At 36.6% G+C, this 21,470-nt stretch overlaps 3 protein-coding genes across 3 annotated transcripts; all 3 read left to right on the top strand.

Moving 5' to 3' along the window:
• The first annotated feature begins 3,567 nt into the window (after positions 1–3,567).
• On the top strand, positions 3,568–5,082 carry LOC145234533 (uncharacterized). The gene is made up of 5 exons (XM_080099250.1): positions 3,568–3,789; positions 3,906–3,965; positions 4,188–4,397; positions 4,529–4,600; positions 4,867–5,082. Exons 1-5 carry the CDS (start codon positions 3,664–3,666, stop codon positions 5,080–5,082), a joined length of 684 nt encoding a protein of 227 aa, XP_079955376.1. The 5' UTR covers positions 3,568–3,663.
• A 602-nt stretch (positions 5,083–5,684) lies between these two features.
• On the top strand, positions 5,685–6,548 carry LOC145234532 (uncharacterized). The gene is made up of 3 exons (XM_080099249.1): positions 5,685–5,751; positions 5,941–6,012; positions 6,282–6,548. The coding sequence occupies exons 1-3, from the start codon at positions 5,692–5,694 to the stop codon at positions 6,546–6,548; spliced, it is 399 nt and encodes a 132-aa protein (XP_079955375.1). The 5' UTR covers positions 5,685–5,691.
• Positions 6,549–17,778: 11,230 nt separating this feature from the next.
• On the top strand, positions 17,779–20,277 carry LOC145233390 (uncharacterized). The gene is made up of 3 exons (XM_080098112.1): positions 17,779–17,998; positions 18,612–18,683; positions 19,297–20,277. The coding sequence occupies exons 1-3, from the start codon at positions 17,939–17,941 to the stop codon at positions 19,657–19,659; spliced, it is 495 nt and encodes a 164-aa protein (XP_079954238.1). The 5' UTR covers positions 17,779–17,938; the 3' UTR covers positions 19,660–20,277.
• The last annotated feature ends 1,193 nt before the right edge of the window (positions 20,278–21,470 follow it).

The following is a 21,470-nucleotide window of genomic DNA, read 5'->3' as shown; positions in this document are numbered from 1 at the left end:
TTCAAGTTTTTTAGTGGATTTAACGTTCCTAATGTCAAACCCAAAATATTGGATAAAGCTTTTCATTGTATGCTTTTTAATGTATTCCATTGATGGTGAGAACAGGCTCGTATAAACTTTATAGCCTTCTGATGCCAACGGTACACCCCAGAAATGCTGTAAACGCGTATGTTTGTTAGACTCAATTTTGGATCTTTCATCTTTTCTCGTGTCTTGAGTTTGGTTGAACATGTTTCATGAATATAAATCGTAGTCATTAACTTCGTGTAATGTTAAATTTTCAGTTGGGATCAATTTGATTTGGATATAGCAGTAATTTTAAAGCGTGTTTTTTGGTAGTAGGTTTAAGCTTTCTCTTTGTTCACCAAACCCGAAGTCGTAGTCTTGTTTTGTAAATGATTGTTTTATTCTTTTTACTGGTTGACTGAAAACAAGGTTTGACGTAGTTTGAGTTTGTATTATCCGGTCAAAGGTATTTTTTTAATTTAACACACAGTATTACAATATCGGCCCGCTTTACTTTGCATGTACACAACAAGCAGTAAAAAGAGTAAAACAGTTTTTATTGACACAAATATGGTTACTGGAAAAACTTGAAATTACTCAAACAAAACATGTTTCAAACACATATTTCATCCATTTAATGTATTTTGCAACGAAGCTAACAAATTTTGAAGCTACGTGACTTAAACTTTGTTCCAGATTGAGGATCAAATGGCCATAAAGGCAATAAGAACAGACAGCAGTCGTTAGGAACACATATAAACCTGCAAAATAGGTAGTAAAAGGGCTTTGTTGGAGCAAAACATTGAACTTGTTTGCCCAAGTCGGCTGTTTTGGGACAGCACATGGAGAGTAAAGGTTAGATGTTGCAACGGGAAAGTTGTTAAATTGATGTGTTTACTCGAACTCGATTTATGTGCTTCAGGACAATAAAATTCGCATCAGACGAATTTGTGCCTTTGTGTAAGGGCTATTTATGGCATGTAATTTGCGATGTCACGTCAGTGGGCTTATGTTACGCTTCACACACAGAACTATCCGTTTTTATTGCTTTTAAAAGGTTATTTGCTTGTCTTTCGCACGATATTCAAAGCTAAACCGAAGCTAATTAACAGCACATTGCGCTGGTGTTAGTAATAGGTACTGACTAATGTTTCGATTTGATTTCGGAAAAGCTTTAGCGGTGACAGAAAGTGTATATTTGACTGTCGCATTATACTTTAGAAAAACGGGCCCAGGCGCAAAACAGCTAAGCAAATAATATTTTTCTCAGTTTAGACTAACTATTGAAAAGGGATCTAGAGTTTAGGTGCCCACACAATTACTTGTCTCAAGTACCACACAATGTACAGAAGAACTATTTTGTGACAAACAACAATTTCAATTTGTGTAACAAATGACGTCACAGTGCTTTTGTTTTTGTTTAATGTTTTTTTTTCAGCGAGCCACCGAAACATATTTTCCACTTTATGTTAAAAATATGGCGGGACTGTCACAACAATTCATGGAAGATATGCAACAAACAGAACATCAGTTATTCCAACCGGAGTGTCAGTTGCTACAGGCGGATTATTATCAGTTGCAACAACCGGAGGGTTCACTACAACAAGCAGAGCATCAGTTCAAAAAACCGGAGGGTCAGTTACAACAACCGGAAAATCAATTACAACAAGTAAATCATCAGTTACAACCACCGGATTATCGGTTCCAACAACCGGATTATCAATTACAACAAACAAAGCATCAGTTACAACAACCAGAGGGTCAGTTCCAACAACCGGATTATCAGTTCCAACAACCTGGGGATCAATTACAACAAGCAAATCATCAGTTCCAACACCCGGATTATCCATTACAACAAGCAGAGGATCAGTTCCAACAACCGGATTATCAATTACAACAACCGCAGGATCATTTGCAATAAGCAGAGGATCAGTTACAACAACCAGAGGGTCAGTTGCATCACTGTTTTTAAGTCAATAATGTGTTTAAAAACCTTTTATGGTACAATATTAAGTCGATTATCTGAAAAAATGTTTTATTTTTCTGAAAGAATATGACTTTAATACCAGGCTTTATGTTTATATATCATGGTAACTCAGCAATCTTTGTGGTTATGTTTACAGCCGTGCAGATCACACGATTAAACGAGCAAAACAAGATTGTGATAAATCGTGAGGCAATTGACTTGTTGTTTCGAAACGACGAAGTACAACACGGTCCAATCTGTATTTACTCGATCGCCGGTCCATTAAGAACAGGAAAGTCATTTTTGATGTCTCTAATGCTCCGGTATTTTGAACACAAATCAAAAAATAGGGTTCGTTATTTTATTTTATTGGGTCTAAAACGTCTAATTTCCGAAGCATTACTGTTTTATTGCTTTCTGCAGAAAGGTGATTGGAGAGACGACAAAGAATCTTTGCTAAAAATGGTTTTGGGATTTATGTATGGAGGCAACCTTTTTGGCTGGAGTCAATAAAACATGAAAAAGTAAACATAATAGTTTCCATTCCCGGAAAAAAAAGATACATGACTATATTGTAAGTGTGATTTATTCTGTTTATGGACAGGTTGCTGTGTTTCTGATGGACACTCAGGGCTTGTTTGACAAACAAACTTCTAACCTTCATGACAATTTATTATTTACTTTGAGCACTTACCTGTGCTCACGCCAAATCTACAACTTGAAATCAATTATTAATACACACGACCTAAAAAAGTTGCAGGTAATAAATTTAGGCCCAAAAATCATTACATTTTAACCAAAAAATCAATATGGCACTGTTTTTTCTCTTTAGAAGTTTTCTTAGTTTTACAAAAAACTGTGTCCAAACGAAGAAAGGAAACTACATCAGGTAGGAAGAAAGTACATTATTGTTAAATTTCAAGCTGTAAAACACGCAATCAAAATTGTGTATAATCAGTTCCTTACTTTTGCAGTCCTTGTTGTTTTTCTTGAGGGACTGGCAGGACACGTTCTTAAATTTGGGTAACAAGGAGGAGAGGAACACCTCAAGGAAAATAATGACACGTCGTTAAACGACTATAAAGCAATGTATCTTGAAATCCAAAACACATTTGAAACAATAAAGTGTGCTCTTATACCCCATCCTGGTTTTGAGATATCGGAACGAAAACCTGATGCCCCTCCAGCTCATCTAGGCGGTAAAATTCTTAATTTAAACATGACGTGATTCTAAGTTCCACATTTTGACAGATGTTCGTGACATATTTTTGAAAGTATGTGATAAAACCTTTGATGACATATACGAAAACCCAGTAGTTAAAACTATGAACGAGCAGCCTTTGACTGGTAGTGACATTGCAAATTTGGCTTACACCATTTCCAATTTAATTGATGAAAGAGATTTTGGTGTTGACGTAATGTTAGCGGTAAGTCGTGAACAGTCGTAAAAGTTAAATAAAAATAAAAAATAACAGCAACGGATTTGGTATTTAGGCCAGTGCCTCAGCTAACCTCCAAAAAATAACAAGTCGCATAGAATGGATTTTTTTCAAGTCCATAGAGGTAAGGTTTGATATGCCCCGCCTCTTTAGTTTATTAACCTACTTTAAGCAAATACTTAGAGGCAAGACAAATTGTATCGAACTGAGGAAGAAGTAAAAGAAATCCATCAAATTTCTGTGGAAAATGCGATGAAAGACTTTGATGAAGAACGAAAAATCGGAAGCCAGGTTGAAATCAAGCAGTACAGAAAGTTGCTGCACGAATCCCTGACACAGCGTCTTTTCATGTTTCAGTGTAACAACGAGGCTTTAAGGGTAGGTGTTAATCGTCATTACAAACATCTTACAGTTTTTTACATTAAATGCTTTTGTCAACTTTTTTGCTTTCGTTTAACAATAAAATTGCGATTGTGGCTTATTTGTTTTTAAAGGCTAGTGTGAAAGAGGAACACCAACAAATGCTTGAAAAATGTGTAAAAACCAGCAAAGAGGTGAGAAAAAATATTCAGATTTGCGAAACAAGTTGACTTGCTCCTGAGACCAATCACCTTTCAATAAAAAACAAATCTTTTTTGTTGGGTTATGTTAAGGTCCTATTCGTATGTTACAATACTAGATCAGCTGACAACTAGCAGGCGGCAATAGTGTAACAATATATACACAGAATGTAAACTTCTTTATATTTATAAACATATTTCGATACGAATTGTTAGATTTTCCTCCGTGATCTGTCAATTGTGGACGAAGAGCAACTGCAACAAACCGTCTCTGACAAGAAAGAAGAAGTTTTGGCCAAATTTGAACAACCCGCGTCACCACACAGACACTTAGAAGTTGAAATTTGGGACATTTATCAAAAACGACTTAAAGAGATAGTTGCGGCTGAAGCTAATATGTACCAACTAAATGTTGATTTAAATAGGGTAAGTTTACTTTTAAATAAAAGTCTAAGCATAATCAGGCAGTTTAAAAGGCGGTTAAATGCTAAGACTGTGATAAGCAGTTGTGTGAATGAGCTTTTTTGGTTTAAACTACAAACAACCTTGTGTTTTAGATAAAACTTGAAATACTGCTTCGAAAATCATCGATTGAAGCTCTTAACGGAATTATAACGGAAGTGGAAAAGGTAAAAAAAAATTTGTCAATCAGGCAACTCAACTAATATAGTCTTTCGAAGTGACTGGCATGGCAGCGACGATCGCTTTTCATTCTTTTTTGCCCAAAACACTCTTTATTTTTCATTTCTAATAAAGGCAAAAGCTCAAACCAAACGTAAAACAGGACACGTTTCAGTGAACGAATGCTTTCTATCCAATGTGTTTTGTGATTCCACACATAAAACTATTTATCAATGATCACAATAACATAACCTCTTTACTATTTAACGGACAGAAAGGAAATAAGGCCAGCGACGTGAATCAGCTCACTGACAATGCAACAGTAAAAGCTCGAAAGCGAATCCATGCGGGAAGTTTTAAAGTCACATTTACATCGCCCACAATAACAACAGGCATATCGACACTGCAAATCAATATTGATGAGCTCAAAAACATTTATCTCGAGAGATTTGCCATCACTAAGGTATACAATCCAAAGTATGAACAATAAACTCTTGTTTACGTCAGTAACGATGAGGTTAATTTAGGCTATTTCGTCGGGGGATGTGGCACCTCTCACTTTTGCAAAAGTGCAGGAAATTGTTGCTTTCCATGTAAGTACAGCTTTTTGCGCACTTATCGATCTCATCTATATACATATAATTAAAATACTTCTAGGCTGCAAACCATGCAGATACTCGGTTCGTGTTGTTTACCTCAATAATGTGTTTTAGGAAAACGTAAATGGAGAGACTATGCCGCAAAATTTTTTTTAGCTGTTTTGGAACAGATTCCTCCTCACAAGCAAGGAACTGTACATAACACTGTCCAAGATATGTGCAAAAACGCGTGGAGCCTTCTGCATTTTAAATGGAAACTTGAAAAAGTAGATTAAAAGTTCGAAACTACATTCCAGCCTTTTAGTTAAACTAAGTCTTGTTTTTAGGAAAAAGAAAAAAATGTTGTTTTAGAGGCTCAAGTTTCGGCAATCGAAAGCATTCTTAAAAAAACGAGAAATATATTGCTTTTCAACCAACACATCGACCGGGCAGGAAGTTTGTTCCAGGACAAAGTACGATCGATTTCGGACAGGAAGTTTATTGAATGCAGTGAAAAATCAATGGAACAAATGTTTAAAACTATCCTGGACAACTGGAGACTGGAGCAAATCTCACACGAGGTAGACCACATTGCAAAGTTTCCATAACTTTCATTTAAGTAATAAATATTACCTTTAATTTGGACTACCCAGTTTTTCCCATTCCAATCGATTTGCTCAATAAAGCACCTATCTGCTCGGCCTTGTTCACCAACTCACAGTAATATACGTATATATGGACCTAATTTACACACCAAAACGATTTTTAAGGATGGTAACGAAGAAAAAGTGGACAATTTCATCAAGAGAAAAACTTGGAAACATTGCCAACAAATGAATGAGGTTTAAAAAAAAACTGAAAATCGCTATCATTTTTAGGCGTAACTTAACAATGATGACACAAGTCAGGCTTGCTTAAAACAAAGGACATGACTTATTAAACCAGCGTTCGTGAGGCTACATTATTTGCGAACTTAAATGGACGTAGGTTACATAGGTTAAAATAAACTTTTAAACAACACAAGACTGTCAGCATAGGCTACATATGGTTCTTGTTTCGGCCGTAAAGTTTTGTTTTTTAGTAACTTTCGTTTTAATTTGTACGTTTACAGAAACTGCATGCCGTAGGAGGCAACGACGAATTTGTCAACAACATAACAGAAGTGATGAAATCAAATTTCATCAAAAAATGCCGGACCATTACACACGATGCTGCTGCAAGGAAAAATGGTTTGGAATCTTTCGAGAGGGCAATCAATACATTAATGGATGACTGGAAGAAGATTAACAAATTTCACAAAAAAGTCTATCCGAGAATGACCGGATGGGATGAATTTGTGCACTCTGCCAAGCATTTTGGCAAACGCCTAAAAAATTAACTTTCCGTATTATGACTGCACTTAAAAAAATTTTTAATTCAATTTCATCCACTATTTCATTAAAAAAATACATATTTTTTTATGACTCTTGCACTAAGTGATGTACAATTTTGATTGTTTTTTTGTTTGTGTGCACCAATTTGAAAGAGAGGCAGAATAATTTGAATCCTAGACTATCCGACTGCAAAAGTCTATTTAAACCAGGGAGTCGAACCGCTTATCATATGGGTTCAGGTTCTGTTCGGGTTCACTTGGTTTCGTTTTTAAGGATTCGGGTTCGGTTCCGGTTTTCAAAAATGTATATTTTCGGGTTCGGGTTTTGTTCCGGTTTGGGCAAATTATCGGGTCCGAACCGGTTTGCGGTTTTTAAACCGGTTCAAATTTTTATTCATTTTGACACGCCCTATAAGTGTTATGTCGCGTATTCTTCAGTGCGCTGTTTTGACAAAATTCACAAAATATAAAATAGGCTGCATTTTTACTGGTTCGGTTCCGGTTCGGGTCCAACGCCAACAGTAATGTGGGGTTCAACTCCGGTTCGGGTTTTTGGAAAATCGTAATTAGCGGTTCGGGTTCGGTTCGGGTTTAATAAAATCAACCGCTCAAACCGGTTCGCGGGTTCGGGTTCAGTTCCGGTTCGACTCTGATTTAAACTGGAAAGTGAGATTCAGTGTATATCGCATTTGCCAATTTTAGGTATATTATTTTACTCTTATAATTATAAATGTGTTGTAGTTTTTGTTGTTGTTGTAAATTAAACTTCGCACAACGATGGTGCACTTAGAACAAACGCATTCACGCTAGTGTTATTAACAAAACCATAATGTATTAATGGTGAAATAACGGCCAAATAGACGTAAAAAGCGACATGCTTTATTGTTCAAACGTTTCGGCAAATGCTCATGCCATCATCGTTGTGTGCAAAAAATGAAGAACTACCAAATCCTTCGGAGTAGATACCTTTATGTAATTTTTTGGTTCTGAACCAGACTTTATTTTAAGGAAGACAAGTGCTTCCTATTTCCAGAATTGCTTACGTTTTCTGTCTCGTTCACATTATGTTTGTTTCAACAAGTAAAAAGGTAAATAAAACAAAATCAGGCAGGCACTATGACTTGCACGCCAAAAAAAATCAGCACGAAAGGGTTACCAGACATTTAAGGAGAAATTGCATTTGCAGCAGTGGTGAAAACGCTGTGCATGTTTGCTTTCGAGTAACCGGTAAATCGGGCTGACGTTCGCTGAGTCATTGAAGTGGCGACATGTCAAGCCTTAGAGCATTTGTTATGAAAATGCCAGAAACAAATATAACTCCCGTGTTTGGACGCAAAAGCATGCAAAGTAAGGTTTTTCCAGCGAGCATTTCAATACTGTATCGTAGGCTACCCAACGATTTTACCAGGACAATTAAGCATAATATGCAGCAGGGGTGCAAAAACTCCGGGCGCAAAGCCAAAATTGTGCGGCTCTACTGGCGGCCGGGTGTGGAGTAAAACTCTCGGGCGCAAAGCCAAAATAGCACTTTTCATACTGGTTGCAATTAACTTTAAGGTATACTTCTAACTAAGTAGACATAAACGCGTGCATGGACTTGTCTCCAAGTAGTAGGGATATTGTAAAAAAAAGTTAATTAATTACCGTTGTAATTTGTAAACAAACACCTATAGACTAGAGTAGACACTTGATTCCATGATGCGACCGGTAATTGCTAATAAGATGTGCACCCCTGATGTAGATCGGTGCAGGTCTGTCTCCAAAACTCGTTTCTTCGTTATATATATTTTTTCTACCTATGTGGGGGCCCCTCACCGCCCCAACAAGTGACGACCGACCGTAAATTGGCCGTAAAAAGTTATTTTGTCGTCTTCTTTCCAAAATAAAGGACGAAAAGTAGAAAAACGGAAAAAATATCGTTGCACGAAACGAGAGCAGAGTTAAGGAAAAACGTATCTGCCTATGAATGGTTATTAAAGATGACTAATAGCGTGTCCATCGGGAAATAAAGTTTATTCTAGTAACCAAATTTGCTTTGTTACAATTTGTAGAGCATCGTTGTGGATTTCGATTGCAGAATCGGTTTTAATATAGTTACCTAATTTGGTAACATGTTGCATTGGGGCTTTTGTTTCAACATCGTTGTTCAAACAAAAACAGTTTAGGCGCGTTAGTCGGGATTCGCCAGAAAACGCTTTACCTGCAGAACTGACCTGAAGCAATTGCTTGCATTAACAGATAACTTCAGCACAATGCAAGATTACAAGCATTGAGTGAACTTATGCAAGCATCAAAGGTCGTGTACCATGCACCGCCACCCACCAGGTGATAACAACACACATTTTGACCCACCCTTCATGTTTGTCCCTTGATGGGCAAACAACACCACAGCTATTATGTTTGACCACTACACATAGGGCAATTCGTATTCGTCGTTGGTTTCGTATTCGAATGCATTCGAATGAAGGTTTCGCTGCTGTCGTGCTGTTTTCTACTGATTTTGGTTGTGTTCAATATGAATAAAAATTTTCGCCAAATCGAATACTTGCTTGTATTTATTCGAACACAAATGGAAATGATGTCGGTCTTTGCCAACATAAGCGTTCAAACTTTTACAAAAAATAATCCTAATTGGTGGTAACCTTTAAACGAGAAGTAACTACAATTCGATTCGGTGCATTCGAATGCCCTTTGATTTGTTAGCCTCTTACAAAAATTGAACAGTTTGCGAACACGCAAGCCTGAAACTACCAATTCAATTACCATTCGAATTGCTGATATTTAAACCCTCTTTGTCGAATTTGACTCGAATTGCTGTTACCTAAAAATCACGAAACCATCCATGATTTCGAACACACACATGTACGTATTTGTAAAGTATTCGAATGCTGGAAGTGTGTATTCGACCCCATGTCTAGTTGTCAAACATTTCGATCGTACAACCTCTTGTATCATACCTTGTGCAAATTCTGCACCGAGCAAAGTTTACTAAGGGTTTCAATATCACACAATGCTAAGTGCACAACGCACAAAACGGCAACAAACTTTCACGGCAACCAACGTAACAACGCTCCATATCATTACTGTACGTTTGTTTAAGCTTAAAATTATTCTAAATTGTTTCCACACGCTAAGAAATATAAAGGTATAATCAGTTATTTTTTATATACCCAGATACGTGTTATTGCAGTTGTAATACCACCAGACATGTTTTCTATTCGTCACGTGAGGTTTCACGTAACTAATGACGTTTACCTTTTTCGCATCAATCGTAACCTCGAAAGGGCGAAAGAGGATTTGGTTGACCTGCGATGCAGTTTACCGTGTGGATTTGTGCTGCTGCAGATGCTAAATAGGTTAGGTGGCAGTTACCTCAGTGAAACGTACTTTCACTTCGCCAATTTATGAAAATATTAAAAGTATGTTAGGCAAGTATATATTATAGCGTTACCATTCCAATTAACGTTGGCTTGTTTTTCGGCAATGGCATTATTTCAAATATCTGTCTCTTGCTTTGGGTCGTTAAAGAAACAATGTTTACGAAAAAAAACACACGGCTTGTTTTTAATACCGCCATAATGTTGTTGTTGTCTTTCATAAAATAGGTAATAGGTAAACCGTCCGACTGCGAATTCGGACACAAAAAACTCATTTATTTCATTTTATTAATTCATTTATTAATTTAAAGTAGGAGATAGTTTTGGCAGGCAAGTAAGTTATTTGATTGTGAACAAAAAACACTTCATAGGTGAAATAAAAAACATTAGTTTTTAGCATGGTTTGGCGTTTTTTAATGCTTTTGATATTTTAAATTACCTTTGCAAATATAATAACAACAGAGTTTTGTCTTTCTCACCACCCTTGTTGGTAAAATACTAAGGTTTCTTGAAGTCATTGACTGCGGTACTGTGTAGTTTGATCGTGACTCAATTACCTAACGAACGCATCAATTCTCTACAATGTCAAGTCCATGTATATATACTTTCATGCAGGCATGGCAAAGTTTTTGACGGTCCTATTGAACCCCATTTCGGAAAACAACGTGTTTGCGATCATTGTAAAAACACCACTTATGCCTAGTGTGAGCAAAGCAAATAGTGTTGGACCACAATTGTTTGTCCCTGTCAAAAATTTCGGTTGCCTTTTTCCCTGCCGGGAGTCGCTTTTTCACCTGCGACTAACAGTAACTCAGAAGTTAATTATAAAGCCAATGCTACGAGCCCATGACAAGTCGCACTGTGCACCATTCCGGGCTGAAAGTGTAAAGTTCGGCTTTTTAACTAGCGAGATGTTTTGGATCTGTCGCAAAGCACACATGAGCAGAAAATGTTTATTGTCATTGAAAATAATTTGTAACTAATACACGTTGAAACATGCCTATAAACTTAATGTCAAATCAATTTTTAAACGTGAATAGGACAAAAAACTAATTTAAACAGAAAACAGTCTGTTCCAGAAAGTGTCAATAGATCATAATCCGCCACCTAATTCTTTAGTAACATTTGATTCTGTCATGAGACATAAGCGAAATAGTACACTAGTTTACTTGCATTTGGTATATTTCCAAGAGCATTTGTTTGTTGCTTAACAATTACACTTAGTTACATGTCAACATCACAAGTCTTGTTAGACAACACATTGTTTACTTTTAGGTATTTTTTACTGGCATTCTATCTCCTCAATTTAATTTTTCACTCAGCCATTGTTCTCGTTTTATTTGTGTAACTTATTTGCCGCCTGCCAGATAAGATGTCTAAACAATTAGAGGATCAATTGCTGCTACCAATGGTTGAGTTGCAGCTACCAGAGGATGAGTTGCAACCACAAGATGATCACTTGGAGTTGCAAGAGGATTTGCCGCCACCTCCCAAAGGTCAGAAATTTAAAACGTTTATGTTTGACAACGATTATTACATACACAAGTGACTTGCACAAAAGGGACGCAAATGACGCACGGCGTTTTGTCTTTTTATTTTTAATTTAAATTCGTACATATTTCTGCAATCTAAACTGGTTGATCGATTTCGCGTTACTGACGCTAGGATTTGTAACGCTATTTCTCTACAAACCTAGTTTTGCCGCTAACTATTGCATTTACAGCGGTACTGGTTACAAAATTGAATAAGGAAAATAACATTGTAATCGATTGTGACGAGATGGTTAAAATATTTGGAGATGCCGAGGTTAAAAATGTTCCGATCTGCATTCATTCCATCGCTGGCCCATTCAGAATTGGAAAATCTTTTCTCATGTCAATAATTTTACAGTATCTAGAACACAGCAAGCCCAAAAATAAGGTTTGAAACTTGCTGATATAAACAGTTCTGGTTGGTAAATTTGGTCGCTCCGTGTTGTAGGAGGGTGATTGGAGAGGCGACAAAAAATTTCTGAAAAAAGGCTTTGAATGGAAGAGTGGTGCAGACACGGTTACTAGGGGCATTTACATTTGGAACCAACCTTTTTAGCTGGAGTCACAAACAGAGAACAAAGTAAATATGACAAGTTCTTCAAGCAATATTATATTATACAAGCTACTTAGTATGTAAGGGTAAATCTATTTTAGCAGGTTGCAGTTTTCTTAATGGATACTGAGGTTTTTTTTAATACAACAAACTCTGAACTCCATAACGAGCTACTGTTTACTTTAAGCACCTACCTATCTTCGTACCAAATCTACAATTTGAAATCATTCAAACACACGATATGCAAAAGTTACAGGTATTAAACGTATTTGTGAGCAAAATTTGATTTTGATATTTCTACTTTTAACAAGGCTACGATTTAGATGTTCAGTAAGTTTTACAAAAGACTTGTATCGGAAGGTGGAAGGAAATTGCGGCAGGTTAAGTTCTAAAAGTTTGGAAAAATATCAATGTTGTGATTTGACATTGACTTTTGTGCTCTCTTATTTAGAATATTTTACACAAAAATCGTTTTATAGTCGCTGCTGTTTCTTCTGCGGGATTGGGAAAACCCTTCCTACAAATTTGGCCACAAAGAAGGTAATAAATACCTTAAAGAAAACAGAGATAAGTCAACAGATGGCTACAAAGCATTGTGTGACGACATTGAAAAAGTATTTGAGTCAGTTGAGTGCGCTCTTTTGCCGCACCCTGGACATGACTTTGTAGAATACGAAGGTGATGACGTTTCAGATCAGCTTTCTGGTAAGTTACAAAAAAAAACGTTCGCCAAATAATGGTTGGAAAATTTGCTTTAGAGACAAAAAAATTAACAACCTTTTGTTTTAACAGAAATTCGTGAAAAGTTCTGGAACGTTTGTAATGACGTTTGTGAAACGATTTTTAAAAATCCAGTCGTTAAAAGAAGTAACGAGCAGGCAATGACCGGAAACGATATGGCAAACCTGGCTACAACCATTTCCAATATATTGGAAGAAAAAACTTTTGGAATTTACGTTATGTTTGCGGTGTGTTTCATTTTTTGCAAAACAAAATAATATGTGCTAATTATGAAATACTTTAGGCAAACGCCACAAACAACCTGCAAAAAGTAATTACAAGTTGTGAATGGAGCTTTTTCAACTTAATCGAGGTAAGAAATAGCCTAACATTGCAAGTAAAACAAGTGTTTCATTTACCGAATTTTCAGAAACAACTAAATAAAACGTATCGGACGGAGCAAGAATTGAATGAAATTCATCACATCGCTGTGGAAACAGCCATGAAAGTATTTGACGAGAAACGAAAAATCGGAAACAAGGTTGATATCGAACGATACCGGAATGCACTTTTTTATTCCTTGCAAGGACTTTTTTTTTTTTTTCATGTTTCGATGCTACAATGAACTTCTAGAGGTAAACAATTTTAACACCTGTCTACAGGCGCCGACTTTATATTTTTCCCGGGTATGCCACATATATGACGTCACAAAATGACGTATTGAAATACCAAATTCATTTCCTGTCGCTACATATGATGAGACTACGTTAAAACTCGCAGTGTATAAGTTTACATACCATAGTTCCACTGCCAGGCCCTTCTGCTAGTGTTGCTATTCAACAAATGTTTGTGCGCGGTAACGCGGTAACGTTACAAAAAAAATGAGACCCACTTGCCGAAATCACGGAAAGGCGGAACAATAAAGATAAAACTTCAGCTTTCGTTGCAAATTACTATAGTGTTTAACATTTATTTTCTCTGTTTTCACGCAACAAAGCCCACACACTTCTGGCATAGCCATTACAAAAATCGTTTTGTCGTTATGAGGTCGTTTGTTTCGTTTACAACGTGTCGCCTATTTAACGCAGTGAATCATATGTGACGCATTATTAACTTTAAAGTTTAGTGTACTTCAAACGATGTCCTAAACCAAGAGTGTGCAACCTTTGTTACTGTGGGGCCAAATACAATTTCCAAAATTAGATCGCGGGCCGCACCTGTGTATAACACAAGGTGATTTTACTTTGTAGCATACCAAATTTGCTTAACTACAAGTAAAATTCGCATTTGATTATATTGCCAGGTCGCAGAAAAATATAGCATCAGGCGCATTAATCTGCTCAAAAATATATAATATTTGGACTCGTTTGGCAGTACATTTGAAATTCAAGGGTCACTGCGGGCCGCACAACCTTTATTCAAGGGCCGCATGTGGCCCGCGGGCCGCAGGTTGCACACACCTGTCCTAAACTGCCAGAAACTTTTGACAAGCTAACACGTTAATTTTTAGTACCAACCTTTGTGACGTAGCAATAAGCATTGTAAAAGCATATGAGCCAATAAATGATAAGCTGCAGACAGTGCACACTGTTTCGACCTATAAGGTCTCATCAGTGCAGCTGGTGACGAGAGATCGGCCGCATTGGCTAGTGTAGCCATCAAACGGCACTCCAGTTTGTGGTGAGCAACAGGGTACAACCCCATACATCACCCAGTCTGTGCGATGCCACAACTGGGCATACAGCACAAATGAAACTGGCTCACAGTGGCCAAGCAACTGCTTGGGAACCACAGTGAAGTCGGCCCAGTTGTGGCATCGCACAGACTGGGTGATGTATGGGGTTGTACCCTGTTGCTCACCACAAACTGGAGTGCCGTTTGATGGCTACACTAGCCAATGCGGCCGATCTCTCGTCACCAGCTGCACTGATGAGACCTTATAGGTCGAAACAGTGTGCACTGTCTGCAGCTTATCATTTATTGGCTCATATGCTTTTACATTGATACTGTGACACTGAGCCGACTTCACTGTGGTTCCCAAGCAGTTGCTTGGCCACTGTGAGCCAGTTTCATTTGTGCTGTATGCCCAGTTGTGGCATCGCACAGACTGGGTGACGTATGGGGTTGTACCCTGTTGCTCACCACAAACTGGAGTGCCGTTTGATGGCTACACTAGCCAATGCGGCCGATCTCTCGTCACCAGCTGCACTGATGAGACCTTATAGGTCGAAACAGTGTGCACTGTCTGCAGCTTAATAAGCATTGTTGTTTTTGAAACTATACAGTCGTTGTTCTTGCGTTACATGCAGCTAGAACAAAGATTGGACTGTATTCTCAAAATTTAGTTCTCAAACGCTAAACTTTTTTATCACGTGGTTGTTAACTTATAACCCGGGGCAGCCTTCCCCCTTCTCCCGTAAGCGAGCGCCAACACCTTCGTTTTATTTTTTACCACCCTTTAATGTTCATATTCAAATGCTTCTTGAAGACGTTACAATTGTCATGATTGTAATTAATGCGAATAATTCATGGGTTGTGGAACAATAACCGGGATTGATTGGTTCGTATCAGAGTAATTTTCACAAAGCATATAACGCAGGTCCAACGCTGGTCTGATTCTCGGGTATGCGGCACACCCCATATCCGTGTTCGGCGCCTATGCACCAGTCTACAACACAGGGAACTTTTTTTTAAATAGTAATTGAGATGTATTTGTTTCATGATATTAAAGTTTTTACATTATTGATTAGCTGAAGTCTGTTACTTCGTTGTTTTGAAGGTGACTGTAAAACACGAGAACTGGAAAATGTTTCGAAAATGCCTTAATTTCATTATGGAGGTAAGATAATTTTTGAAACCAAAATACCTTTTTTATTCAAATCGTATTGAATTTGGAGTACCAGTTGAATTTAAATATTAATGGCGGTTAGTTTTACACAACCAAAAATTTTATCAAACACATCTACAAACGTGCTCTGTTTAGAGTTTTGCAGCAGACTCCAAAATTATGAATGAAGATGAGCGTAAGCAAATTGCCAATAACAAGAAAACAGAAGCTCTAGCGATGTTCAGACGACCTGCACTACAACGCAGGCATTTGGAAGTTGAAATATGGAAAAGTTTCGAAAAACAACTTGAAGAATTAATTAATGCTGAAACTAAAATTTACCTGCTAAAAAAAGATTTAAATCAGGCAAGTTTTATTTACCACCAACTTTTTACCAACATATTGCCAAATAAAACTCACATTTTCAAAATTTGAATTTTTGCTGTATACAAATTTACTTGCTTTTTAGACAAAGTTGGACATTTCTCTTCGCCAAAAAGTATGTGCAGCTTTAGAGAGTTTCATGAAGCAAGTCGAAACGGTAAAAAAATTAAGAACTTCGAGTGATATTTTGCAAAAGGTGTTTAAAGTAAAAAATGCATTTTGTAGTATTCAGCAAGTCTGTAGATGTTAACCAAAACGAGCTATTATGTTTCTCAGAGCTAAAACTGCCTTTTATACTGAATAAATATTCTGAGCAAAAATATACAAGCCTGGATTTGAGTGTAAAACACATAACGTTTCGACAATGATTTTTACATTCAATTACTCGCTTGTATGTTTTTGTTCAGTTACTTTACGACCGTGCATTGATTTCTGAAATATTAAAAAAAGCTCTGGTTAAAAATAATTAAACAGAAAACAATTTTAATACAAAATGCAATGAAGTGGTATTGGATGTGTTGCAAAACACATATTTTAAAGTTTGAACAAAGATGCTTGGTCCAGCCAGTGTTTTTTTTTAGTCTCACTGGACTTTTTAGTAGACGTTTACTATCCATTAAATAAATACAGAAATACAATAACATGTATCAACACCCACAGAAAGCAACAAATGCCAGCGTCATACAAAAAGTCATTGGCAGTGCGGCCGAAAAAGCACAGAAACAGCTTCATGCCAAAGATTTCCAACTTACATTGCCCATATGTGGAACAAACAAAGATAAGTTAGAAGAACACCTGTATGAAATTAAAAACATATACCGCAAGAGACTTTCCATTAAAGAGGTGATCAACTAAAACTAGCATTATTATACACAAGTAACAATAAGGTTGTTTTAGGCAATTTCGTCAGGTGATGTTTATCCAGTGACTTTTGAAAAAATACGGGACATAATTGCCAGCCATGTAAGTACAACATTGCTGTATTTTATAGCAAGCACTACTATTTTCTATAATTGCCCCTTTGTCGTATTCGAATTGCTTATAGCAGCATCTTTTAGGGAAAGCCAAGTAGCGACAAAATGCCGCCAACCCAGATTGATGAAGTTTTGGATCAATTTTGTAAAGACAAGCAAAGAAGTTTCCGTTCGACCATCAAAGATATGTGCTTAAACGAATGGAGTCTTCAGCATTTTAAATGCAAGCTTGAAAAGGTAGATAGAAATATTGCTAATTAGTATGCCACAGTACACATGTAGTACACATGTACAAATCTACCTCATTTTGTCGGAAAAATGATAAAAAAGGGCAAATTGGGTAAATTACTGTGTAAACTTAAAAAACAAGTACATGCCGGATAAATTTTACCGCATGCTCTTCTTACAACGTTTGTGCCTTCAAATGCGCATTGTGTATTAAAAATTTGTTGGTAGAAACTTTAACAACATGCAGACAGCAACGATCATTAAAAACTTGTTGACTGCTGACAAACGCAACAGACTTTGCGATATATGACGTAACAAGGTAGGTAGAAAAGTTTAAATGCTCAGACAATAGGCTCAAAATTTATTGCATGTTTATAAAGGCAACCTAAAGAAAAACGTGATTCAGGAAGCCGTACACTTAACCGACGCTAATTTGAATCCCCCACAATATGTTTTATTACTTAAAAATCAGGGTAATTTGTTTCCGTGTGAGCAAAGGACATTTTGGAGTAAATAGCAAATTTGAGGTAAATTTTTGAAATTTACTTGCTCATTTGAACAGACTTAGTGGCAGAAATCTTGTGTTTAAAATTTCGCGTTTAAAAAACTATGTTTTTATTCTTTCAGGAAAACGAGAGAGTTGATGTTTTGAAAGCGCCGGTTTTGGTGATTGAAGGCATCTTATTCAAAGGAAAAACTCTTTTGGAAGGGGAAGAAAATGTCGAATCGGCCAGAGGTTTGTTTCAGACGAAAGTTCAGTCAATTTCAGACAAGCCCTTCATCGAACATAGGAGGATCGACATGGAGCAAATGCTGAAAACTATCCAAAACACTTGGAAAGTAGAACAGAAGTTACACGAGGTACATATCCATAGCCTAAATCAGGGTGCACAACCTGTGGCTGTACTATCCAATGCGGTCGCGGAGACTAATTTATGTGGTTGTAACGTTAAGCCGTAACGTTAAAAATCTGTTTTGCTAGATATTTTGATAAAACTGGTCTGAATATTTACTGTGCTGAAAAAACATTACCAGCTTCGTAGTTAGATGCGGCAAACATTTTGCAGGCCTATTGGACAAACAACGCGACAAACAGGTACCACAGGCGTCAGAATATGGACAGTAACGTCACAAACATTTAAGACCTGTTTAGCTCAAGCTTGGAAATCAAGTCAGAAATTAATGTGGGGTTTTCACATACCATTAGATGGTATATGTATGAGATAAAGCTATTTAGTTACACCAATAATAAGATAAAAAATAAAAACAAGAACACACTTGGAGGCCTCTGTCGTCTTGTTTGTGCACCCCTGGCCTAAATGATCCTTATTCACTAATCGAGGTTGCTTTTTGCTTGTAAGTTTGTTTTCAGACGTAGCAAGACTGTTAAAGTCAGCTTGACATAGCACAGCAGTATTATTCAGTAAATAATATCGCTTTAGTCTACTACATTTACACAAACTTTTTATCTTAGAGCCGTATCAGCGCAAACCTGGACCGTTTTCAAAAGCGAACGGCTTGGAATTGCTGTCAAGAAATGAATGAGGTTTGAAAATTACCAGGAATATTTTAAATGTTAGTTGTAAACGTAACTTTACACACTGTAAATCTTAGCAGAATCTCCCACTGGGCGGCAATGTTACAATGAACGCTTATGCTAAAATTATTTTTAAAAACTGTTTTATTTTCTTGGGTTTCAAACTCTGGAGGCTCGCGCATTATTTTTGTTGTTGTCAAACAGTGGAGAAAACACATTACTTAAAAAAAAAGCATACGCCAATAAAAAAACATATGGGAAACAAGAACCTCAGTTTCAATCCAATTAGACAAGCATCATTACTTCGAAAACATCAATTACTGTAGCAACAACAACAATAGGTGTAATTGTACACCAGCACTGGCCAACAGAAATAACAACAACTTAAAGTTGTTTGATATAGCAGTAAAACTACAAAACAGTAAAATTTGCTCAGCGTTACATAACTGAAAATCCTAGACTGGTTAGTAATTTTGTCGCTACGGACCGGTTAACATCTATACAATATTATGCGGGCCTTTTACAGGGCGAATCAGTGTTCTGGGCTAAGACCTGCTGCAAAAGTTTCGAAAAACGCTTTGTGCTGCAGAAAGTAACCAATTGTTTTAACTTTACTTTACAGAACTTGAGTGGCATAACAGCAAAAGAAAGATTCATGAACAAAATTAAAATCAAAATCCAAACAGAATATGAAAAGGAATGTCAGAAAATCGCACTGAACGATGCACTTAAAAAAAAGGCCAACGTGTCCTTTGGTTGTGCCTTGGACGACCTAATGGTCCATTGCAAGAAAGTCAATCTGTTTCACAAGGAAGTCTTTATGAGAATGACAGGTTGGGCTGAATTTAAGCGATCTGTGAAACATTTTACAAAATACAGGGTAATTAATAAGATTCCCAGTGACATGAGAAATCCCGCAGATTTTGTTTTGTCACTTTTTCAGTTTTGGAAGGTCAAAGACTTGGCTTTAACTTACAGCAAATAAATACATTTTTTGTGTGGATAATGGTATAGGTCAAAATACTTTCATGTGAAAAAAACATTTATTACATTTCCATGTACAAAGTATCTAAGTTTTGATAGTTTAAAAACTAATGCGCATTCGTTGACAACCCTTATCGAAAAACTTTTGATTTGTCTTCGTGACCACTCTTGTCAGATTACTTTATTATGGCCTGTGTTCTATAACACTTGTTTTCAACCGCTTTTGCGTGCCGTACTGACGTTCATGAGTAAATGTTTGTACGTTGTGAAAAAGTTTAAAATATCAAATTCGATCCGTGTTTCATTTTATTTACTGGTTTCTTGTTTGTGTTGAGTTTTACTGCTGTAATTTAGAATCCTTTTTAATTATACAACTGTAGTTTCTTGTGTGTGTTTCTTTAAGACGCTGTTTGGATGGCAAGAACATCATTTAAACTTGTTGTTCGTTTTATTTTTACTGTTTCAGTTTTGAATTTATGTTGAATTTACACCTGTGGTTACTTGTGTTTGCGTTTTAAGTCTCACGTTGGGTTCTTTGTTGTTTTAAAAATTAGATGGAATTGCGTACATTTCACTTTGAATCTTAGATTATTTTGTACATCGAAATACATCATGTGTTTATTTGTGTGTTTTTATGCATAATAGTTGTATTGCATGATTTTGAAATTATACTATGATTTCAGTTGCAGTTAACCACAGTTGTTACACAAAGTTATTTCACATGGCGATGAAAATGAAAATAAACTAATTTGCATTGTCAAATAAGATAGGAGGCATTGTCAAATAAAATCTTAAACACTCGTAAGCAAAAAAGCCAGAAAGGTATGTTGTTGTTGTTTTTTTGCTTTTTTGCTATAGACAATTTAACCTGAGATGTAGGCCTACCTGCTTAAACCAATTTCGAGTTTTTGCAAGGATGTTCAAAAGGGACGTTAAATGTCATGGCCTTTAAAAGCAAAGGGCGTTTTGTTTGCACAATTAGGAGAACACATTTTCTTGGGTAAACGCGCTGCAGCTGCATTGGCGGTAACCGATCTTTAGTGGGAACACACAACAGACTTGTAAGCCCATTAAAACGCCATAATTGGTGACGACGTTAATGAAGCCAGTCGTGTGATCTCCTAAATGGCTCTTGCATGGCAAATATTAGACTTAAATAAGCCCAGTAGTAGTTTAACATTTGAATTGCAGCCCACACAATGACGATGCAAAACATCTGTTCGATACTTAGTAAAATTATAAAACCATGTGTAAGCACATATGAACAAAGTCTGTGAAATTGTTAAACAATGGTGCAGGTTGCAGCAGAAAAATAAATCAAAAAAACAAAATACGCGTTGTTTCGCATTTGACGGCGAGAGATTGAACAAAACATCCACCGAAACTTTATTTAGCGGCTATTTTGAATGCGCAACCCAGTCAGAAATTTTCTCCGATTTATGGCCGGCCGATATTTTTTATGATTGATTTATACTTGTATGCCGTATCAAGTAATAAAGAACTGATAACTATGCCATAAGTATATTAGGCATGCAACCCATAATTTATGGTTTAAAAATCAAGTATGATTATTGTTAAAACATATGCGTAAATTATTGTTGTAGATTAAAAAAGTAACGAACAAACAAATATTATCTGGCGTTGCAAAAAAGCTTAAGTAGGTGAAAAAAGTCGAACAGCTTTATAAGCCTAATAAAATAGATCTATAAGCCAAATAATTCAGAATGATCTGTAGTTTCAACAAAATATGTCTCTTATGCGTGAAAAAAATTCGCTGTGTCTTTGCTCGGTAACATTTGGCTCAAAATGATG

Source organism: Phallusia mammillata, chromosome 6, assembly GCF_965637545.1.
Source record: "Phallusia mammillata chromosome 6, kaPhaMamm4.hap1.1, whole genome shotgun sequence".
In the NCBI taxonomy this organism is placed as follows: Eukaryota; Metazoa; Chordata; class Ascidiacea; order Phlebobranchia; family Ascidiidae; genus Phallusia; species Phallusia mammillata.
The sequence above is the reverse complement of the archived record's forward strand: the minus strand, read 5'-3'. Positions and strand labels throughout refer to the sequence as shown.